Source organism: Ustilaginoidea virens, chromosome 3, assembly GCF_000687475.1.
Source record: "Ustilaginoidea virens chromosome 3, complete sequence".
NCBI classification, from domain to species: domain Eukaryota; kingdom Fungi; phylum Ascomycota; class Sordariomycetes; order Hypocreales; family Clavicipitaceae; genus Ustilaginoidea; species Ustilaginoidea virens.
The window spans coordinates 109130-131437 of record NC_057318.1 but is presented as its reverse complement, the minus strand read 5'-3'; the positions used below and the strand labels follow the sequence as shown (position 1 = coordinate 131437).

General features: G+C 47.7%; 5 protein-coding genes across 5 annotated transcripts; 4 read left to right on the top strand and 1 right to left on the bottom strand.

The window, feature by feature from the left end:
- Positions 1–650: 650 nt before the first annotated feature.
- Positions 651–1464, top strand: UV8b_03345 (uncharacterized protein; the record flags this gene model as incomplete). The annotated part of the gene is made up of 2 exons (XM_043140843.1): positions 651–1040; positions 1153–1464. The coding sequence occupies 2 exons, from the start codon at positions 651–653 to the stop codon at positions 1462–1464; spliced, it is 702 nt and encodes a 233-aa protein (XP_042996777.1).
- Positions 1465–2508: 1044 nt separating this feature from the next.
- On the top strand, positions 2509–6915 carry UV8b_03344 (uncharacterized protein; the record flags this gene model as incomplete). The annotated part of the gene is made up of 1 exon (XM_043140842.1): positions 2509–6915. The coding sequence occupies one exon, from the start codon at positions 2509–2511 to the stop codon at positions 6913–6915; it is 4407 nt and encodes a 1468-aa protein (XP_042996776.1).
- Positions 6916–16940: 10025 nt separating this feature from the next.
- On the top strand, positions 16941–17855 carry UV8b_03343 (uncharacterized protein; the record flags this gene model as incomplete). Its single annotated transcript, XM_043140841.1, has 2 exons — positions 16941–16994; positions 17076–17855. The coding sequence occupies 2 exons, from the start codon at positions 16941–16943 to the stop codon at positions 17853–17855; spliced, it is 834 nt and encodes a 277-aa protein (XP_042996775.1).
- A 1606-nt stretch (positions 17856–19461) lies between these two features.
- UV8b_03342 (uncharacterized protein) lies at positions 19462–20097 on the top strand (the record flags this gene model as incomplete). Its single annotated transcript, XM_043140840.1, has 1 exon — positions 19462–20097. The coding sequence occupies one exon, from the start codon at positions 19462–19464 to the stop codon at positions 20095–20097; it is 636 nt and encodes a 211-aa protein (XP_042996774.1).
- A 792-nt stretch (positions 20098–20889) lies between these two features.
- Positions 20890–21915, bottom strand: UV8b_03341 (uncharacterized protein; the record flags this gene model as incomplete). The annotated part of the gene is made up of 1 exon (XM_043140839.1): positions 20890–21915. One exon carries the CDS (start codon positions 21913–21915, stop codon positions 20890–20892), a length of 1026 nt encoding a protein of 341 aa, XP_042996773.1.
- Between the last annotated feature and the right edge of the window lie 393 nt (positions 21916–22308).

The following is a 22308-nucleotide window of genomic DNA, read 5'->3' as shown; positions in this document are numbered from 1 at the left end:
TGTGCCACGCCGGGTTGCGTCAATGGTATCCGTTAATGAACATGGCTGTTCTGGATGCCAGTGGAAGGTATTGACAGCAGGTAACAGCACTACAGGGCATAACAGTGACCGTAACAACGAAAGTGCCATATTTCTGTAGCACTGCACATCCATAGTTCTGCTGCTGGCGTCTTATCGTTTCATCTCGTGGCTTGCGCTTGTTTTTCAACTAGCCAAGAAGCAAATTTGCTCAAACGCTCTCAACAATGTGGATTAGGCCCCACATTACCCACTCCTCCTTTCGACATTAACCACTGAGATGAGCTTGGACGAACTCTCAACACCATCCATGATATTTCCATTGACCTGTCTCATTTTGACCATTATTTAACTCATGGTGAACTGACCACGAGCTATGGCGGCATGCGGTGCCATGAATTGAGTCGTGGCGTTTATTTCTGACATCGGGTTTTGCGGATGTTAACCGTTATAATGAAATTAACTGGCCGTTAGATGGTACGGCTTCGGCTAGTGTAGTCCAGTTATTAAGGCAGTTGCTCCTCACATGTACGCCCAGCGAGCAGCATCCTAATCTTCTCACTGACCTTTTTATCCTAATTGCGCCACCCAGAATCCTCCGGAAAAGACTGTTCTGCCACCATTTTGCAACTATGAGATCCTTTTCTCTGCTGTCCGCGCTTTGCAGCGTTACTTATGCACACTTCCTGCTCAAATATCCTGAATCCATAGGTTTCGACGATGACAAGGAAGACACAGCTCCCTGTGGCGGTTTCACTCCCGACTTCTCCAAAAAGCTGGTCGACTTCCACATCGGCGGCGACGCCATCGCCGTCACATTGACCCATCCTCAAGGCAATTGGCTCTTCAGAGTCACGGATGATCAAAAAGCCGAGTCTGGATGGCAGCAGATCTTTCCCATCGTTCAACAAAGCGGCATTGGCGATTTTTGCGAGCCCCAGGTCACTGTCCCTAGCAAATACGCTGGCAAAAAGGGCGTACTCAGTATTGTTTCGTCCGCGACTGATGGTTTGCTGTACCAGGTAGGATGGTTCCCCAGTTTAGAGGCGCTGTAGCCGTTCGCTTGGCGTGAAAACTAAGAAACATCGCCGTGTTTTGCATCGAGGTCAACTGCTAACTCATTGCTTTTCATAGTGTGTTGCGGTGAATTTTGTCGACGGAAAAGCTGACAAGCCATCGGCTTGCACCAATGCCACATCCGTCAAGGTATCCTTCACCGATGACTCCAGGCTGTCAGCAATCGTTGGCGGCTCAGCATCTTCCACATCCGCTGCTGCTTCTGTCTCTTCTGGCTCATCTGTGTCCAAGACCTCTGCCGCCCCGGCATCCACGAGCACTGGTGCTGCATCATCGCTTCACACTTGGTCCACCACCAGCAGCCTTGGTTGGGGCAGCGTCTTCACCGCTTTATGCATGGCTACACTTGGGGGAGCACTTATGATCTGATGAGGCGGTCAACAGACTGCACAAAAGCATGGGTATACACAGGTTGGGACAAGTGTGTTTATAAAAATTTGCTGATACGATCGAGATGTTTCGTTTGAGTACTGTGTACGGAGTATGCGTCAAGCAATTTGCAGACCGGAAGCTTGTTAAGCCACTTGGACTCGGCGTGCCGCCACAATCGTTCCTTCCTAGTCCAGATGGCGACTAATCGGTTCCTGGTGGAACGTCAATGTGATTCAGCTAACACCCGATTGCAGCCTGAGAAATCTTCATTTTGTTTTTTCATCCTCTGTCCTAAAAGCGCAAAAATCCTACAAAGGGACCGGGCACATTCCTCTACACCTCCCCACAAAACAATTCGTACGTGCCACTTCACAAGGCCTTACATTCTTTGTATCTGGGTCCCTAGGTAATTTAGCGCGATCAACTCCTACTGCAAGAATCCACGCATTCAACTGCCCCGCTTGGTTGCTCACAACAATTCTCCACAATTGACGATCTTCGAGTTAGCCTTCTTACCACAACTTTGGCTTCGGGAAGTCTTGGAACCATGAACTTTGCACTCGACATCAATGGAGTGGTGGTTTCTTTCATTGACGAAGGGAAAATCCCTTCCTCCTCTCATTGGAAAACTTAACCTGCACCCAAAACAGCTATCGGCATCTCGTAGAGAGAGTACCGTTTAAAGTTGCCGGAGGTTCTTCCACCAGGTTTTCGGTCGACGACGAATTTTCCAGCAGCAGCAGTGTGAAGCTGTAAAATAACCGTCCTTGCCATGCTAAGCTTCAAAGTTTAACAAAAAGGCCCTCGTTTTCAGCTCATGCGCTTGATTATTCTCTCTTTTCAATGTCATCGTCAACCGTCAGGTTTTTCCCTTAAGAGGCTTCGCACTCTTGGATCACTTTCTCCCAGTTTCATCATCCTGCATGGACATATCATATGACCCTCGAAATTCTCATGGGCAAAAAAAAAACCCCCGCTTATCAACCTACCTCATCAATTGGAAGCAATTTACTCTGAGCATCCTGTGAGTGTGCTGACATCATGACTAGAATCGTGGAGTCCCTCAAAAGTGTGATCAGGAACTTGTCCGCTGTTTACGACGGAGGCCAAATAAACCTTGGTGATGCCACTCTTGTACCCAATCCCCGTCTGTCAAATACGGATGCCAATATCATCTTCATTCTATCAGCTTTCTCCGTCGTTACCTTTATCGTTTATGTCCTTCGCAACCAGCTTCAAGCACGTCTTCCGCAATGGCTTCGACCTTTTGCCAGGGAGGAAGGTCCGGGACCTGACAAACGCAAAGCCTGGACTCACTGGACTTTGATTCTTGGCTTCATTGGACTATCTGGCTTGGTTCTATCTATTGTTCCTATTTGTCTGGATCCGCGAGAACTGCGAGCCATCTTCGACATTGTCCCTTGGCTGTGCGTACTTCTCGTTACTGCATTCGACAGACCCACGAGCACGCCAAGAATCTTGCTTATGCAGTATCTTTTAATGCTTTTTGCAGGCGTTGGAACTTACTCTGCTCAATTTCTGCACCACAGCTTGCGTATGATCGACTATTTCCGCATCATCAGGATTGCGCTTGCACTCATCGGAGTCATCGCTATCGGCAACATGCCGCTTCGAAACCCGGCTTGGGATACCGATGACATTGGCAACCCCAAACTACCCCCGTCCTATCATGTACGAAGCCCCGAAGACAATCTCACTCTGTTTACCTTTTGGGCCATGACCTGGGTATATCCTCTCGCCGAAGTCTGTCGCCACAAGGAAGTCACAGTGGACGATGTCTGGCAGCTCCCGCTAGATTTTCAACACAACCGCCTCTTTCTGGCGTTCCGTGAGCTCCGCGGCAAACTATTACCGTGCTTGATGGAAGCAAACGGCCTGGATCTATTTATTGCCACTGGCCTGGCCATTACTGAGAAGGTCGCCGAAGTGTCCAATATTCGACTCACCAGCCGTCTTTACGGTGCTCTCGACAGTGGGAACTTCAACGAAGCCATCTTTTGGTGCGCCGTGATGCTGAGCGTGGACTTTGTGCGCCAAATATCCAAGACAACGTCATCATGGTATTCTCGTAAAGCTTACGAGAGGTCCCGTGGGGAAACCTTTATTGCCTTGTTTGGCAAGCTGCTCACGAGAGCTGTTCCCGGATCAGACGTTACCGAGAAGGGCCCGGATGAAGAGAATGTCGACAACACAGTGAATTACGCCACGGAACATAAACGATATTGTTTCAGCTTGTGTTGCGGCTCTCGCAAGAAAAAAAACACTTTGGATCCCCAAGGAGCTCCGGCATCGAATGCTAAAGTCGTGAACCTCGTGCGAGGAGACACGTACGAAATTTCACAACGTTTCTGGGACTTTCCCAGATTAGTGTCCCAACCGATCAAAGTCATTGTCACTATATACTATCTTGTCGACATCATGGGTTGGCCTTCATGCGTTGGTTTCGGCCTCATGCTGCTTTTTGTGACGAACAACGCGCTGCTTGTGCGGAAGCTTGTCAAGCTAGAACGATCACGAACCGCCCACTCTGACAAGCGCGCACAAGCCGTTGCTCACTTTGTTGAAGCCAGCCGACCCCTGAAGCTGAATGGTTGGACGCTGTCTTGGAGTGCCAGAATTATGAAGTTCCGAGCCCTGGAGATGCTGAAGAGGCTCCAAATTGCGCGGGTGGCCGCGACCATCTCTACAATCAACGTCGCCGGAGGCGCCACATACCCCCTCGCCAGTATTAGCTTGTTCACCCTCATTCTTCGACAAGGTCTCCCTAATGACGTGATCTGGCCGTCTCTTCAACTCTATAGCCAGCTAGAGGCCAGCGTGAGAGAGACGTTTGATCTCATCTCAGCTTACTGGAAAGCAACCATTCCTGTGGAGCGTGTCAATAAATACATGGGTGAACCGGATCGCGATGAGAATTCATTGGGAACTACGGACGTCAAGGATATCGAATTTCGCGGTGCTTCCTTTGCTTGGCCATCGACGGATCATCTAGTTCTCTCGCACGTCAATCTCAAATTTAGCAACGGACTCACCATTGTTAGAGGCAAGGTAGGTTCCGGAAAGTCTAGCCTCCTCCTTGCGGCTCTGAACGAGATGGAGTTGCATGGCGGCGATCTTTTGCGCCCTGACGAATCAATTGGATATGCACAGCAACTCCCTTGGCTCCAAAATAAGACCATTCGCGAGAATATCGTCTTTCACCATCGCTTCGATCCTACCAGGTACCGGCAGGTCATTAATGCCTGTGCTTTAAGCCCTGACATTGCAGCTTTTCCGGAGGGCGACCAAACCAAGTTGGAGGAAGGCGGTGTTGGATTGTCGGGCGGCCAGAAAGCTAGAGTCGCTCTGGCTAGAGCCGTTTACAGCCCGTGCCGCATCTTGCTCCTGGACGACCCCCTTGCCGCACTAGATCATGACACCGCCAGCAATATTGTTCGACGACTTTTGCAAGGACCTCTTGCCAAGGACCGCACGATAGTTATGGTTACCCATCGCGATGACTTGGTTCTTCGCGTTGCAGATCAAGTCATTGACATGGACAATGGAATTGCAAAGGTCTTGTCGGCGGAACAGATCAAGGATGAGCTGGAGCACCCGTACCACGCCGCTTCACACGGCAGGACGGTTGAAGGAGAAGATGCCGCATCTGCTCACGGGACAGACGAAGAAGAGGCTGAAGATGAGGTTGTTCTGCGCGAAGCTCCTGAAGAACCCGCCGAAACGGGGAGTGTGCCCTTGTCGGTGTATTTAAGCTATGTAAAGGCTGGGGGCTGGTGGATGTGGGCCTTTCTAGCCTTTTTCTACATGATGTCTCGAGGCTGCGATATCGCTCGAGCCCAGATCCTTGAATCTTGGGGCAATCAAACGGCGCAAGACCTGGCAGGTGATGAAGGAGGATACTGGGGTCTGCCAAGTCCGGAAAACCATCCGCACATTTGGCTGTCCATACTTGCTGGCTTCTCCGCGGGCCAGGTCATAGCATATGGAATTGCTCAGCTTCTGCTGTCCAAGATCTCCGTGGATGCCGCTCAGGGGCTGTTCCAAACTGCCATCGAGCGAGTCAGCAGGGCCACTTTCCGGTATTACGACACCACGCCTACAGGACAACTCAAAAACCGACTCATTTCCGACATGGGAATGGTGGACGGCGGAATTCTAGCGCCGCTGGAAGGGTTCGTCTTTAATTTGATTGCGCTGATTCTCAGTCTTGTGGCCATTGCCACCCACCAGCCCTTGCTTCTAATTATCCTGGGCGCAGTGTCTATTCTCTTTGTCTATTTTTTCCGTATTTACGTTCCTGTTTCCAGGAGCTTGCGACGAATGGAGATGAGGTACCTGACACCCATCATTGCGAATATTGGAGTCATGCAGGATGGCTTGGTAACGATCCGTGCGCTCCGAGTCGAAGGCCGTTTCCTGGACCGCCATTTGGACGCCGTGGATGACTTTCAGAAACAGGATCATTTTTTCTGGAGCATGGCTTTCTGGCTCGACTTCCGCCTTGGCATTTCCTCGGCCTGCACGAGAGCCATGCTCATGGTATGCATGATCTGGCTTGGTACGCCGGCAAGCGCCATTGGCTTCGTGCTAACGCAAACAACCATCGCCATGGCATCAGTGCAGCAGTTGTGCGAAAAGATTGCCCAGCTGCAACTTGATGCCGTATCCCTGGAGCGCGTCAACATGCTTAACAAGATCCCCGAGGAGCCCAACGGGGGTGATGAGCCATCAGACGACTGGCCACGCCCCTGTGACGATGTCAAATTCGAAACCATGTCGTTCAAGTATGACAAGGACTTGCCGGCAGTCCTGGACAAGGTGACGTTTGAGATTCCCGGCGGGTCCACCTGCGCTGTGCTCGGCAGAACAGGCTCCGGAAAGTCGACGATTGCAAACGCTCTGCTTGCGACTCAAACCGCTTTTGAAGGAACCGTGAAAATCGGCTGCGTAGATGTGGCAGGTGTGAACCGCACAACTCTCCGCAACCGCGTGACATTTATACAGCAGGATCCGATATTGTTCCCTGGCACTCTGCGCGATAACGTTGACCCAGAGGGCAAATTCTCCAATGCAGAGTGCGAAAACGTCATTCACCGAGTGCTCGGAAAAGACTGGAGTCTCAATTCGACCATTGACGCAGGGGGCAAGAATTTAAGCCAAGGTCAACGACAACTGGTTGGAATTGGGCGAGCGGTGCTGCGAAGAAGCGGGCTTGTCATTCTGGATGAGGCAACGGCATCGATAGATCGGGGGACGGCAGCGACGGTGCAACGTGTCCTGAGGGACGAGCTGTCTAGAAGCACTGTCATTACCATTGCGCATAGACTAGAGGCAGTTGAGGATGCGAATTGGTGTCTGAGGCTGGAGCGAGGGAGGGTTTTGGAGTGCGGGCCAGCCAAGGACCTGGCTGGTAGGTCGGACGAATGATTTGAGGGATTGGGGCAAGCAGCACAACGCCTGGGAATTTTGCTTCTTTTATGTTATGGGCCCTGGATGGGTTTTCACTTTTCTTTTTAATTTCGGCCATTTTTTCCCCTTTTTTCTTTTTTCTTTTTTTTCTTTGGCAAATTCAGCTTATCAGTTGAAACGCATAGTTTAATGGCTGGTAGGAATGGGGATTAATTTCAGGTTACATGGACCGAGCACCTGAAGCAAAATATGCACGAATCCGGCATGCCAGGGCCGCTCGGAACCAGGTCGATGAGCAACGTCCCGTCCGTCGGGTTAGGACCGTGAAAGCTGGAGTGACATTTTTGCTTTGCGGCGCCTTGCGCACTGCGTCACACATGGTGCTGCAAAGGACACAAGCCACGAAACACCAGTCTAGGACTAGTAGGACCGAACATTGTCGTTGGCGCAGCAGCCAGGGTTTCAATCGGAAACGCTGTTCGGCTTCGCGTAGGATTCGGCGTCGGAATAGCGCGTTGTTGAGGGCCGGGGAAAAGGGGCGGGGGGGGATTTAGAATGCAAGCCCGTCGAGTCGAGCATTTTTTTGCCGCTGGCTTCTAGTCGCTCGGTCCTGGGGGGGATGGAAGCCATCGAGAACCAATCCAGAGAAGGGGCTTATACCCAAAACCCACTTTTGCATTCAGCAAATTGGCCTTCGCGGTATGGACTTGGTTGTAACCCCTGCGGGGCGCATGTTCGCGCCGGCACGTGCATTCACTTGATGCGCTTGATGCGTGTGCAGGAACCGCTCGTCTCAACTCTGGGCTGTTCCATGGACCGGGATGAGCGCATCTATCGCGGGTCATGCAGTCGCAGAACGTGTCGTGTCGATTTTCAACCTGATGACGGGGGAGGGGGGTAAGGTGTTGTGGGATGGAGCCGGTGTTGGAGGGAAATTGGCTTGTCTGTAATGTGGATATCGGTCATGTCCGAGGTTAGATATGCCGAGTTCTCCCTAGATCAGTAAGCCCTTAGGGGTACCCCCTATCCCACTATAAATAGCTGGGAACACAAGTCTCTTAAAGAGGACTTAGTTCCTTCAATCAAGCATTTATCGCATTTTCCCTATGCATTTTAATATAGTAGCAATTGCGTAAATATCACAATAAAACCTTATTATTATCCCTTACCTTGTGGCCCAGCCTTAAGATCAACTATTATCTTTATTTTGCTGTAAAAGCCACTATTTTCCGGATCCTATTTAAGCAAGCTTGGGATTCCCCTTTAAATCCATCAAAAGTATTATTGCTAATATACTCGTGTAGCCTTATTAATTAAAAAGGAGGCTATTTAGGTAGAAAGTCGCGATATTTCCTTTAAAATTAACCAATAGACATCTTAACCGCTATTTTTATTAGATCAATTCATGCCCTAAATATCGTTATCAGCGAAAATAGGTACTATTACTGATAATAGCTCTAAACCAGCAGTCAAGCTGATATCCCGATATGACTAGGATATCTAGTATAATTATATTTAAAAGCGTGCTTTAGATAATAATATTTGGATATTCGTTAATCCTAAGGGCTTAGAAATACTAAATATGCCCCTTCTGCTAGTATAAAAATTAGATTAACCTATCTATTCTACATAGGCATTAGCATTAATACTAATATCTACAGTAATAGCAGATTTATTAATAGAAGCTATAGATCGTACCCCTTCTGTAAATACTAAAGCTATATCGGCAGCTAGGGCATTATTGGCAGTACTAATGGTAAGAATAAGAATAATCCGGCTACAGTAAATCGAGAATATTAAAGAAAACTACTACTTTAAGCTAATACAATACCCTAGTAGTATTACTACTGCAGAATGGATGAAATAAGCTAATATTTAGTACAATATTCAGAACGACTATTATATAATGTTTAGTCGGAACCTTCGAGCATATATAGCATAGTTTGAATTAATACTGAGCCCTAGCTATAAGATATTAGTGGCAGGCAATAAGAACATTCGAGGAAAAATTTAATGCCTAATAGAATATATACGACCGGTTTAGCTTATTATCTAGGAATACCTTAAGGAAAAATTTAAGTAGGCTATACGATGTAACCTCGGAAGATATAATTGTTAAAATCCTATAGTAGCCTACTAGGCTGCTGGCCTAATGCCCTACTGGCCTACTGACCTTCTGGCCCTTATACCGCCTCTTAGACTTACGGTAGTCTTACTAACCTTAGGCTTTTGCCTTTTACCTTAAGGATTTTCAGTGGATTATTACTGTATATCAAGTAAGGTAGGCCTTGTTGAAAAGGTGTGGCATTGCTAAATTAGCGTGGTTGCCTACTAGCGTGGTGGCGGCCTACTAGCGTGGTGTGGCATTGCTAAATTAGCGTGGTGGCCTACTAGCGTGGTGGCTAGTCTACTAGTGTGGTGGTTAGTCACTAGCGTGGTGACTAGTTACTAGTGCGGTGGTTAGGGTGGTTGGAAAGGCTGGATATAGTGGGGCTGCTGACGTATTATATACGTGGCATAGCGAGTATTACGGGGAGCTTTCTTACTGGCTACCTTGGATGCCTGGGCCCACCCCTCCTTCGTGTATATATAGGATAGCTTTTCCCCTTCTTTCTAGATAGTAGAAGGGCAGCACAATCGAGTCTGTTAATGCACTACATGCCTCTTAACTTCCACCTTCCCTGCGTTTTCTGGTTATCTTATATTTGCCTTGCCTTTACACTTGCCCTGCTTTATAGCACTTGTATAGTCTTAGGACTTGGTGAAAAATCTAGTATTTATACTAAGATTAGTTCACAGGTCGCAGACAGTCTTGTGCCATCTAGCTAGCTAGTAAGGCTCTGCTTTTATAGTGACCTTGAGAATTGCAATAATAATATAGAAGAATAATTTAACAAAATCTCTATATTATATAAATAATTAGTGCGAATAAACTCGATCCTTATTAATAGGAATACGCCTACTAAATAGCTAGCAGAAGCTCTTTATTAAAAGTATCCTACCTTTAAAAAAAAAATCCTTAATCGAATAGTAAAAGCATAAGAACGGAATAAATATCTCGATTTTCTAATAACCGTTAAATATATTTAGTAGAAATAGGAGCTAGAAGAGAAGGGGAAGATTAGCAGTAGTTATATAGCATTTATAACTAACGATACCAAACCTTTATTATAAGCCGCTTCTAGTGATACTTTGGCTTTATTTTTAGTAGAGAAAAAGACCTATAAATACTATAGCAAGCCCTATATAGTAAAGGGGCCTTATTATAAGAATTATTAGATATTAACTCTATCGATGGCTCTAAACTACTTAAAAGATAGGATCAGCAAGAAAAGCTAAAAAGCTATATATAAAAAGATAAAAAAGGAATCTAAAGAGGTGTAAAATATATTTAAAACCTTTTAAGATAAACATAAGGGCAAAAGTAAAGGCAAAAGTAATAATAATAATAATAAAAAAGAAAATAGATTAATAGAGAAAGAAAAGGAAGATAAGGTATTTATAATATCTATCCTTTCTATAGGAACTCACCCGGATGATTTAGATCTTTTAAAATCTTATATTATACTCGATAGCGGCGCTTTAATATATATTTTCAACGATATAAAATGGTTTATTAATATCGACTATAATATCGATAAGCACCTCATTCGTAATATTTATAATAGTATTTTAAAAGTTCTTAGTATTAGCTCTGTTCGAATTATATTATAGGATAGAAGGGCTATTACCTTTACCGATATTCTATATAATCTGATAATTATAGCGAATCTTCTTACTATAAAAAAGATAAGAAATAAGGGATTATTTTAGAATAATAAAGTCGACGAGATTTACCTATAAAAAAATAGTTAATAAAAAATTATCTTTTAAGTTTCTTAGGTGGAAAAAAGGCCCTATATCTTCTACTAAAGTGGTAGAAACGATATGCCTATAGATAAATTCATTATAAAGGCTCAAAATAAAGCCTTAATTATTAATGAAGCCTATTTAGCTCGAAGAGATAGCCGCCAGCCTAAAACTTCAATAAAAATACCTTATACTATTTAGCATATACATTTTAGGCACCTAGGTCGGGATTCGATAGATTATATTTTTAAGGATATATTATAGATACCTAAGGAAAAAGAAGCTTCGAATTATAAGGTTTATAGCAGCGTGAAAATCATAAAGTAGATATTATAATTATCTTATAAGCTCTTAATACCTTAGGAACCCTTTAAAGTGGTCTCTTTCGATCTATTTCTATAAGCTACTACTTTTAACGGTAATAAATATATAGCGTTATTTACCTACCGATTTACGGGAATAAAATATATTTTTACGATACCTAGAAAGACCAACCTACCTAGATATTAGCTAATCTTCGAGAATCGAGTTTTACGCCTATATGATATAGCGATCGCGATAGTTATCTTTAATAATAAAATAGTGCTTTAGACTAATAATAGTCGGGAAAAAGCTAAGCGGAAAGGCATTATAATTCGAAATTTAAGCCTTAGTTATTAATATTAGAACAGTTATATTAAACGTTTTGGGGGGGTATTAAAGACGAAGATAGCCCTTCTTAATATATAAGTAGGCTTTCCTAAGGAGTTATAGCCTATTATAGCTGAAGTAGCGGTATATTTACTAAATTAAAGCCCTAAGAAGTCGGAAAGACCTTATAATAACTAGAAGTCACCTCTTTAAATACTTTAACTTTAGCTCCATAATAATAAGCCCGCCTAGAAATACCTACCGGCAGATATTCATCTATAAATTTACTACCTCCGCGCCTATAGATATAAGGCTTTCGTAATGACTCGCAATAGGATATTACAAAAAGGCCTAAAGCTTAACCAAAGAGCTTATATTAGGTATTTAGCAGGCTACATCTCGACCACTTAGTACCTAATTTAGGTGCCTTTATTAAAAAGAAGCTACTAGTTTAATTCTAGCTATATTATATTCGATAAGACCGTTTTTTATTAAGATAAATGCTATTTACCGATTTCTAAATAATAGAAAGAGGCCCTAAATAGCCTTATCGGTAATATTAAAGAAACACCTATTATTAATGACTTTAAACTTATATTATCTAGGAATTCGATTGAAAATATCTTTACTAATAATCCTATTATTAAATAGGCACTAAAGGCATAAAATAAAGCCACTAATAATGCCCCTTAACCGATAGAAATTAATCTTAAGGTTATAGACTACCCCAAAGAAGCTATCGCTTAAGCGATACTACTATCCCTACTATTTTCGCCTAAGCCTAATAATAAATTTAAGTTGATTACTCCCTTTAATAATATATTCTTTATAAAGCTCGAAGAAAATGCTTATAATATTTTCGCAGCTTCTATCGCGAAGCTTTTAGCTATAATAGAGGCACTATATATTACGAATATGCCTAAGGAGCTAGCGATATAGAGGGAGCTTAGGAAGCACCCTAAGTGCAAAGAATTTATCGCTACTGCGAAAGAAAAATATTTAAAGGTTATAAATGAGGAGATTAGGTATATTATTTAATAAAATAATTTATCTATCGACCCTTAGATTAAGCTATTAGACCTAAAGTAGGTATTTGCCTATAAATAGGACCAAAATAGGTATCTTACTGGTTATAAGGCACGATTATGCGTTTATAGTAATTAACAACCCTATGATCTTTGTAATACCTAAGCAGTAGCGCTTACGGTATATATATTTCGGCTTCTTATGGCGTTAATATACTTTTTTGACCTAGAAACGTATTAATATAACTTCGTTATAGCCTTTCTTAATGCACCACTTAACGAGACCATCTATTACAAATAACCCAATAGATTCTATAATAGTTTCACATTTATTAGGTTATTGCGTGCTCTATATGGGCTTCAAAGGTCTCTACTACTATAGTTTAAAGAGTTATTACGATTCCTATTGCAATAAGGCTTTAAATAGGTCTATAAGGACCCCTATATCTTTATTAATAGCTTCCTTATTATATTCTTCTATATTAATAACCTAATTATACTTTATTATAAATTATAGATAGAGGCATTTAAATCGTTCTATACGGCATTAATGGCGGCATTTAAGATTAAAAATCTCGGCGAGCTATAGTGGTTCCTAGCAATTAAGGTTATTCGCAACCGTACGGCCGGAAAGTTATAGCTTATATAGAGGGCTTACTTCAATAAGCTAGCGATAAAATATAACCTCACTGCGTTTAATGATACTAAGGACCGCCTTCTAAAGCACCTACTGCATGCTATAAGACTTAAGGCATTTAATAGGATAGCTAAACCATATAATATAAAGCAATACCAATCAATAGTAGGCTCGTTAGTGTATCCAATTATAATTATAAGGCCTAAATTAGGCTATATTAGATCATAGCTATTAAGATTCCTTTAAAATCCGGGTCTAGACTATTTATAAGCCGTAAGGAAGGCACTCAACTACAGCTATATATAAAAGAATACCACGATAGAATTCCAAGCTAATATAGCAGAAATGGAGGCATTTTCTAATGCTTCTTATACCGACGATATTATAACGCAATAAAGCAGTTAGGGCTATATAATTAAGCTCTTTAGCGGCCCGATTATATATAAATCGGGTCAATAGGATACTATTACAATATTATTAATAGAGGCAGAGCTTCTTGCGATATCTTATATAGCAAAAGAGGTTATCGCCTTTAAGAGATTATATAAGGAAGTTGGGCTCTAATTATATGCCGATATCCCTATAATTTAATGCAATAATATCTAGACTATTCGCCTATTAAAAGAGGAATTCTTTAAGCTCGTAACACAGCTTCATTACGTAAATATTTATTATTATTAGCTATACTAGGAGGTTCAGAAAGGAACAATTGATATTATATAGGTTCCAACAGGCAATATAGTCGCTAACGGTTTCATAAAGCCTCTAATAGGCCAGAAATTTAAAATCTTCTGCTAGCAATTTAGGCTTATTATTTTGAAGGGATCCTATGATGCTAGACCGCAATCTTACGATATTGACCTTAGTAGTAAAGAAGAGCCTTAGAAGGATTAAAAGATGCCCTAAAAAATCAGATTAAAAGGGGCTTTTTAATAGCTATACTTATTTCCTATAAAAAATTAGAATCTACAGTTTATTATTGTTTTTCTTACTTTATATATATGCTATTAGGCCAATTTACCCCTATATAGGTAGCCTGTTTAATAATGGCACCGTCATTTTGCGCACATCGTTTTGAGTAGATTGATATTTCTACTTATTATCTTGCTCTATACTAAGTTTAGCTATATGGCAGGATATCCTAGAGAAAGTATATCCTGAGGGGGTGTATTGGAGGGAAATTGGCTTATCTATAATGTGGATATCGGTTATATCCGAGGTTGGATATGCCGAGTTCTCCCTAGATCAGTAAGCCCTTAGGGGTACCCCCTATCCCACTATAAATAGCTGGGAACACAAGTCTCTTAGAGAGGACTTGGTTCCTTCAATCAAGCATTTATCGCATTTTCCCTGTGCATTCTGACAGCCGGCCAGTGGGGCGGGCCAAGCGCGAAACATGGAGAGTAGGCGCGCGACAAAAGTCAGTCGACTTGTTTCCGCGCCTCGAGAGAGGCTCACTTATCCACAAAGAAAACCAGGGAGTCGGGGGGGGGGGGGGGGGGGGGAATAGGGAGGTCAGGGCAGAGCCGCGAACTACAGACGCCCCCCCGGGTGTCTTGCTGGATGCTGGAAATTCGAGCCGTTACAGGTCGGCAGCCGCATGCGCCTGCCTGTCCTGTCCTGCGCAACAGACGTCGTGGGAAGTTGGACGACGAGTGCGGATGCTGATGCTCGCACAGCACATCATCTCCTGCAAGGGACGCCCCGCGGGACACCCTTTGCGCGTTTTTTTTTTTTTTTTTTTTTTTTTTTTTTTTGGTGGGGGAGGCATTCGACCCTGTCTGTTACATGCCCCAGACGGGCAAGGAGGTGCGTTGATTGCGGTCAGTCCGACACAGCCATGCTATGCTTCCCGTGTATATTTGATGCTGCAATGTCCTTTGCCCCAGTAGTGTAAGACGTGGGGTCGGTTTGGCCGAAAGAAGGCTGCGACTTGGGAACAAAGGCGACGAGAGGCAGTCCATTGTTGGAATTGTTTGAATTGCGGTGAAGAGAATCAATGCCGCTTTGATGCGTTAGTGCGGGCAAATGACGTTGAAACGTGCATCCGCATAGGAAGCGTCTGGTCATGTCAGATTGGGCACCGAGTGTCGATTGTTGAAAGTTTTCTATGTACGTGGTCTTTACGATGCGGCTTAAGCCGTCCAGACTTGACTCGGTTGACTGGGTAGATGCGGCGTCGACGTCTCGGCGAGTGCAACTCAGGGAAGGCCAAAATAAAATAAGGGAAAAAGAAAAGAAAATGACAAGAAAGAGACCTGATGGCCAGGCATGCTGTTGTCCAGGACAAGCCGCGGCAGAAAAAGAAAGTAGCAGCAAGGTAAAAAAAGACGGGCAATGCCGGCAGCGGCGATGAGACATTGGCTAGGCAAAGGGATAGATATATCGATGCACGTAATGGACCATGTCGTCTGCCTACCTATGCAGCGCCTCTGTGTTGTCGCGCTGGCATGTTAAGAGTTGACATGCGCAGCTAAATGCTCACTGCATGGCTGGGGGTCTGTTCTGTGCCATCAACCCCCAGCCTCGCTCGATTCGATCATTTGTCTACTCCGCACTCCGTAGTCTGACCTCCAGAGTCAAGGCAGCGCAGGCAGCAGTGCCTGCCTCCGAGGCTGGACAAGAGCGAGGGAGACGTTGACGCGTCGAGGTTGATTGGAGCACGTACGGCAGCCTCAGACGGAGTCGGAGCAAGTGCGTTGGCTGATTGGAGCTGCGTACGGCAGCCTCACTCCCTCCCTTGGCCGCCACCAATGAGCGTTGTCGTCGACGCAGCCGTCCCGAGCGAGGCCCACGACGGCCGGGGAAGAGGGCCGCCAGCGTGGCCATGATGAGAGACTTGGGTCCTCGGTGCGGAGTGCTCCGTCGAAGCCCCATGGCAATGGCAGCAAGCCGATGCGCCTTGTGGCGCGGACAAGGGGTCGCGTGCCAGACAGACCCGCGTCGGCGGCTGCCATGCCGACGTGAGTCAATCGTCAAAGGGCGTGGGCCGGGATCGCTTGGGAAGCTGTCGGCCCCAGGATTACCGCCCTGGGGCGACTCGGGAATCCTGGGGGAGAAAGAGAAGGGAAAAAAAAAAAAAAAGAGAGAGAGAGAGAGAGAGAGGCCTGTCTGGTACGGATAAATGCGGAGCAATTTGTCGTTGCGTGTGCGCGGTATGCTGGCGGCAGGGAGTTTTGACGACCAGACAGATTCCATCGTCGCGTCGCAGTTCGCAGTTGCCGGTTGACGCAAGACCGTGCGTGCAGGGGCAAGTTGCTGCGCGTCATTGTGCCATGGGCACTGTGCTGCGGGCCGGCATGGCACTGGCACTTGGCACTGCCTGGCCTGTCAAAGTGTCAATCAGCCTTGGCGGTGCCGCTTCGGACGGGGAGTCACGGCGGGCCAAGCCCCCAAGCCCACTCCCTCCCCCCACCAACCCTCCCAAGCCTATCAGGCTAAGCAAGGCAGAAACCAAGCGGGTCAACACCCACAAAGACACCAGACGGCAGGGGGGATGGGAGAGGCCCAGGGGGGGTGGGGTTTCAAACCACACTCGTACCGTCAACTTGCTGGATAAGGAAATCACACGCCTCTCCTCTTCACCACCTTCACTGCTCCCGAGGCCTCTTTTTTCCACTTCCACCCGAGCCTTTGTCTTTAAAACAATCACCATGCCGCCCTCTTCGCATTCCAGGCAACTCCTCTTCCCCCCTCGTTCCCCCAGCACCCAGCCCCTTCTCTTCCACTTGACAAAAACCTCTTCTGAATCCGCCTCTCTCAAATTCCTTCTACGTGCTCCCCACGCCGCAGGCGCTATAAGCGAGAGAAACCTCCAACCTGCGTCGTCCTGCTTCAGTTCACATCCAAAGGGCTGAGAAGCCCCAACTTGCCTCGACGGTCCTCAACCCGCCTGGCCAACAATGTGCACCATGGACATTTACACATACGTTTACCCTGACGGGCATAAGAAGACGGTGAGCAGACAATCGCTCTGCTCATCCTCCTTGCACGGACAGCCTTGCTCCAACCATCATCTGTTCCAACACTCTCCTCAGTCTCTCCCGTACGGCCATTCTGCAGCACCGGCATTTTCCGGGCCATCTAGCTACCTTTCGCCGTATGTCGATCAATGCCCCCCCTCTCCTACCTACACTCCGCGGACATCGACCCCAGGCCACCGTTCTGGAGACGATTCGGATCGGTCATACCGCGGCTCAACAGGCGGCAGACACAGAAGGTGGTCAGGAGTCTACGTCAACGGACAAAAGGTCGATTCAAACCACCACAGTCGAGACAGAAGAGAACGCATCCTGCTCGTGGATCACCCGCCTACCCCTCCGCAAACACCTCCCCAAGCTTTTGCATTCCCCCACGCTGCCCCATCATCACCCAGCTTTGCCAATACCTCGCCTTTGGTCGTCGACGCAACACACCGCGGCCCCGCCTCTCGTCGGCCAGTAATTGTGGACGAACGCTTGTCTCGCGGTGATGGAAACCGCTCCCACATCCGTATCGAGGTCATTGATGGCGATCGAAGCAAGGACAAGCACGCCCGTCAGTCCAAGCTGACGAAAATCGCCAAGGCCAATGCGGAGATTGCAAATCGCCAGCCCGTGCCCCTCAAACGCACAGGCGCAGAGTACGGGGACACGGAGCGAGAGGAGGAGCAGCTTTTCCGGACCATTCGCCAGCTGAATATCGAGGAGCGTCGAATATCAGACATGGCCCGTGTTTCGACAAGGCTCGAGGAGCTGGAGGCTCAGCAGTACCAACTGAGGCAGCGTATGCGCCGGAACCGGGTGCAATACGACGATGGGGTTTACAGACGGGGGTGAGACCAAGAGCTCCGAGCTTTGCATAATAGTTGTTTAGCGGGTAATGGTCAAATTGCACTGGAAATGGAAACGGTAGCTTGAATTTGACTGGAGACGGAAACGGTAGCAAAGTAATGAAACATTAACTCTATGAAATTAGAGGGTCCTTTTTGCCGAACAGGTGCAGCATTACTGCTGATCGCAAACACAGCTCAGTACATGTAACAGTCCATGTCCGTACCAAGCTGAGAGCCAGGCCTCCGAGCTCCACTGACGTGGGATGATGTAGACTTGCGGTGCAAGTACGGAGCATAGAATCATGGGTAAAAGTCCTCCGGCGGTCGTAAGCACCAAAGTATGTATGATAGTATGTGCCTGGAACTCGGACCAGGGCCCCTTGGCCCAGCAAGTCTTGTGACTGTCAATCGATCCGTTGTTGCCTGGACCTTTGGAAGTGGAAGAACTGTGGGGTGAGGTTCGGGAAGGGTGTGCCAAGCGGGAGACGTGAAAGATGCGCCCTGGTTGGCTGCCCAGTACAAGTGGTATTTCTTGCATCTTTTTCAGTTGAGTCATGAGGCGCCAGGCAGCTACATAGCTCGGAGCGCTCAGCAGGCTAGTACTTGCTGACCAATCACGGCACACGTGGATCAAGGGGACTTTGTTTGTACAACTTTGTTTTACATACGAGCCTCACATGAATAAAGGTCTTTGACTATGTTTTATTTTGAGACGCTTCAAAACCATCAGATACCTACCTGTTTTGGAAGGGCATCCTGTGCCGAAAATGAGTCTGCCAGCGACTATCGCTCGTCACGAGAAAGCCCATAGCTTGGCGACTGGCGGCTATTATGACGGGGCTGCGTGCCCGTAGAAACATTTCGACGAGCCCGCTCTTCTAGCGATGGTGGTGTTTTTAGCCGCAGCAAAATGTGGAGGAGCATACCTGGCAGGTGGTACGACGCTTGTTCCGCATTACATCCGCGACCAAAACGGTTCGAGTCGGCCGAGAAGACAGGTCGAAGAATCTTGTCCAGCCCAGTGCCACAAACGACAAAAAGCTCGACGTATTCGAAAGGAGAAGGGAAAAAAAAAAAAAAAAAAAAACCTTGCAAATGGGCCAGAGGCGTAAACAGAAAACTTGCCTCCCCCACGTAGTACATAGTACCTCCCTGAGGTGAGAGTCCAGGTCCAACCCACCCACCGACACTGGGTGGCACAGAGGCCCCCACAGAAAGCCGCCGTCAGCTCTGGTAGCTTCCAGATCCTGCGCCTCTGATCGCGAACATACGACCGACTGCCCGAAACCTTCCAATGACATGGTCGCTCCGCGCAACACATCAGGCAATTGCCCTACGTCACGTTTGCATAAGGCATTTTCCAGACATTTCCATAGACGTCACGGCGGCATACGCGAGAATGTTCTACGACATGCCGAAACCTCCACCGTCAACCGTGCCTCCCCAGGTATAAATCTAACCCTCCCCATCCCTCCTGGCCTCTCGCAGACCTCACTCTTCCCTCATCAGCACCTCAAACCATCAAACACATGCAAGCTCTGAAGCAAGTTCGACCCCTTCTGCGAATCTTGACACATCCCATTCTGCACACAAACATCCCGTCTCGCACCATGGCCTTTTTCCCGCGCGCATTCTACGAGGACACATCCTCCTTCACCCCGCTCTTCCGCCTCCTCGACGACTTCGACACGTACTCCCGCGGAGGCGCCACCCACCACGAGGGGGGCAAGCGATCTGGCGGCGCCTTCTGGCAGCCCAGGTTTGACGTCCGCGAGACGGCGGAGAGCTACGAACTGCACGGCGAGCTGCCGGGCCTGAGCAAGGACAACGTCCACATCGAGTTCACGGAGCCGCAGACCCTCGTTGTGCGCGGCAGGTCCGAGCGGACTTACACCGCTGGCACCCCGCCGGCTGGCGTCATCGAGGAAGGTGAAAGGAAGGGCGCCATCACCGAGGGCGGCGAGGGCGGCGAGTCCCACAGGGCAACGGTCGAAGACGTTGACGAGGGCAAGGACAAGGAGGGCCAGCAGGGGGAGACTGCGGTCCAAAAGTCGGACGCCAAGAAGCGCGACCAAGGCGTCAAGTACTGGCTCACTGAGCGCAGCGTCGGCGAGTTCTCGCGAACTTTCACCTTTCCCGCGCCGGTGGACCAGGACGGCGTTTCTGCAGGGTTCAGGGACGGCATCTTGAGCGTCGTCGTGCCCAAGGCCAAGAAGCAGGGCTCCCGCCGCATCACCATCAACTAGGCTGAAGGGGAGGGGTTTTGACTGCGCCACGATTCTACGATGCATGATGGGACGAATTGTTTTTGCCGAGTTGATCAGATTGTCTTGCAGTTCTTTCAGTCTTTTGGAGTTGGACTCACCATGTCGCTATTTGCTATTTGCTATTTGCTCTTTTCCTTTTTTTCAAGACTGTAAAACAGTTGCAGCATAATTGATCAAAACCTCTCACCTCTTTTGGTACGATGTCTGTCCCGAAAACGCTCATCTAACGGTAGCAAAGCCAGTCTTGCAATTCCATTCCGCCTTTGCCGTCCACCTCATTTTCAGCTGGGTGTAAGACAGGTAGAGCAGCCAAGTTTCCAGCATGTTCGTTGGCATCAACTCGAGTGCCACCCAGGTAACACACAGCCTGTCCAAGACACACGAATTCGAAACTGTGGCCACATGACAGCAAACGGCCACTGTATACCCTTGGTTCTTGGAATTCCATCATGGCAGAAAGCTTACCGTCAACGATGGCTATTCCTGCTTAGGTTATGAACCTACGCCTGCCGTCGGAAACGAGGCTTTCGCACCCAAGACAACATCATACATACATGCCAATAAAAGTCGACGACGCTCATACTCTTCGTAAATGTCCGACGATGTAAAAAAGAAAACAAATCGCTGTCCGCCTTCCATGCAATAAAGACATGCTTTTTCCTCAATGCAGTACCGCAGCCCTGTATGGGACAGTCAATCGTCAATATACCCAAAAATTTAGAGGGTAACCCCCCCCCAATAAAAAAGATATTGTCCGCGGCATGCCAGCCATCACCCACTAGCTGGAGACACTTCTCTAGGTCTCACATCCAACTTCAAGGTTGGCACCTCCAGTCCCTTGAGCATCTGCTGAGCCTTGCCATCCTTCAACTGCTCCCAGTGTTCACGCAGCAGCTCCTCCCCAACCACGAGCTCGAATCCGGCCAGAAAGCAGAAGCTGATTTCTAGCCTAGCAAGCTCGACCTCGCTAACCCCGCCGACTTTGGCAATCTTGGAGTGAGGATACGACAGGTCTTCGAGGGCTTTCATGGCTACGCGCAGACCCGCCAGAACTAGCCGGTGGGCATTGCGTTTCGTTACAGGAATGGCTCGCTCGACGACGGCCAGTCGGTGGATGTACAGTGATGTGGCGAGATACACAGCCGTGCTCATGGGACAGAACTGGTGCAGGCGCAACAGGTACTGCTTGATGGTGATGGGCGGCTCCTTTTTGCTGTAGAATTTACGCGTGATGGCACCGTGTTGGAGATTGACGGGTTGAGAGTCGGCACCAACAATGACGTAGGGTGGTGGTTCGGGGGAATGGTGTTTCAGCTGAACGCCGTCTATGGGTTCTGCTGGTTCCACGGCCGCCGATGCTGGTCTCGGCGCAGGGCGATTTTGTTCTTGCTGCGCTACTAGCTGGGCTGCCATGCTGGCGCTGTATGCCTGCAACTTGTTCAAGTCCTGACTCAAGGCCCCAGCACTCGTGCTCGGTGACGCCGCTCCAGCTTGCTGCCGCAGCCTTGCGAGATTCTGCTGGGAGTGCGACCTCACGATATTGTCCTTTTCGACCTGCATGCCGCTCATTTGGGGATTGGTCAACGTCTTGGGCGAAGGCGTGGGAGGAATGTCCCCCGTCATGCGAACGAGAACCTCCACGCTGGAGCTGAGTAGGCGCAATGCCTCGGCGGCCGGCAAACCAAATAAATCGGTTCCGTCGTACTCGGCAGTCGGGGCCGCTGGTGCTGCTCGGGTATCACTCGCGTCACTCGACAATGGTGGAACAGCAGGCTGCGGGCCATACGCGTCCGACATTATCACGTCCAAGAAGGTGAAAGGGGGGCGTCGCCGGTGCTCGCCGCTGTTGTGGCAGATTGGGTCGAGGGCCAAAGACGTGCTTGTGTCGCCGCGCGTTCCCCCGCGGCCGATCTTTTGTTTTTTGCCCTTGGTGACGGGCTGGGTCGCTATCAAGATAAGCTATCGTGGTGGAGCATGCGCCTGGTGGAGTGTAGGCGCGAGAATATGTCTTCTTGACTGCCATGCATGGTATGATGTGCGTCCCATGAGAAACACGCGAAACGGTGGATTTCGCCGTTGCGAAGCAAAATGCGGGAGAATGGCAGGGCCAAAGGCGGGTGTAGGATGCCTGAGGAAAAGACTCGCATGAACTGTGGATACATCAATAAGTCGGGTCTGGCTTTTGGTTGA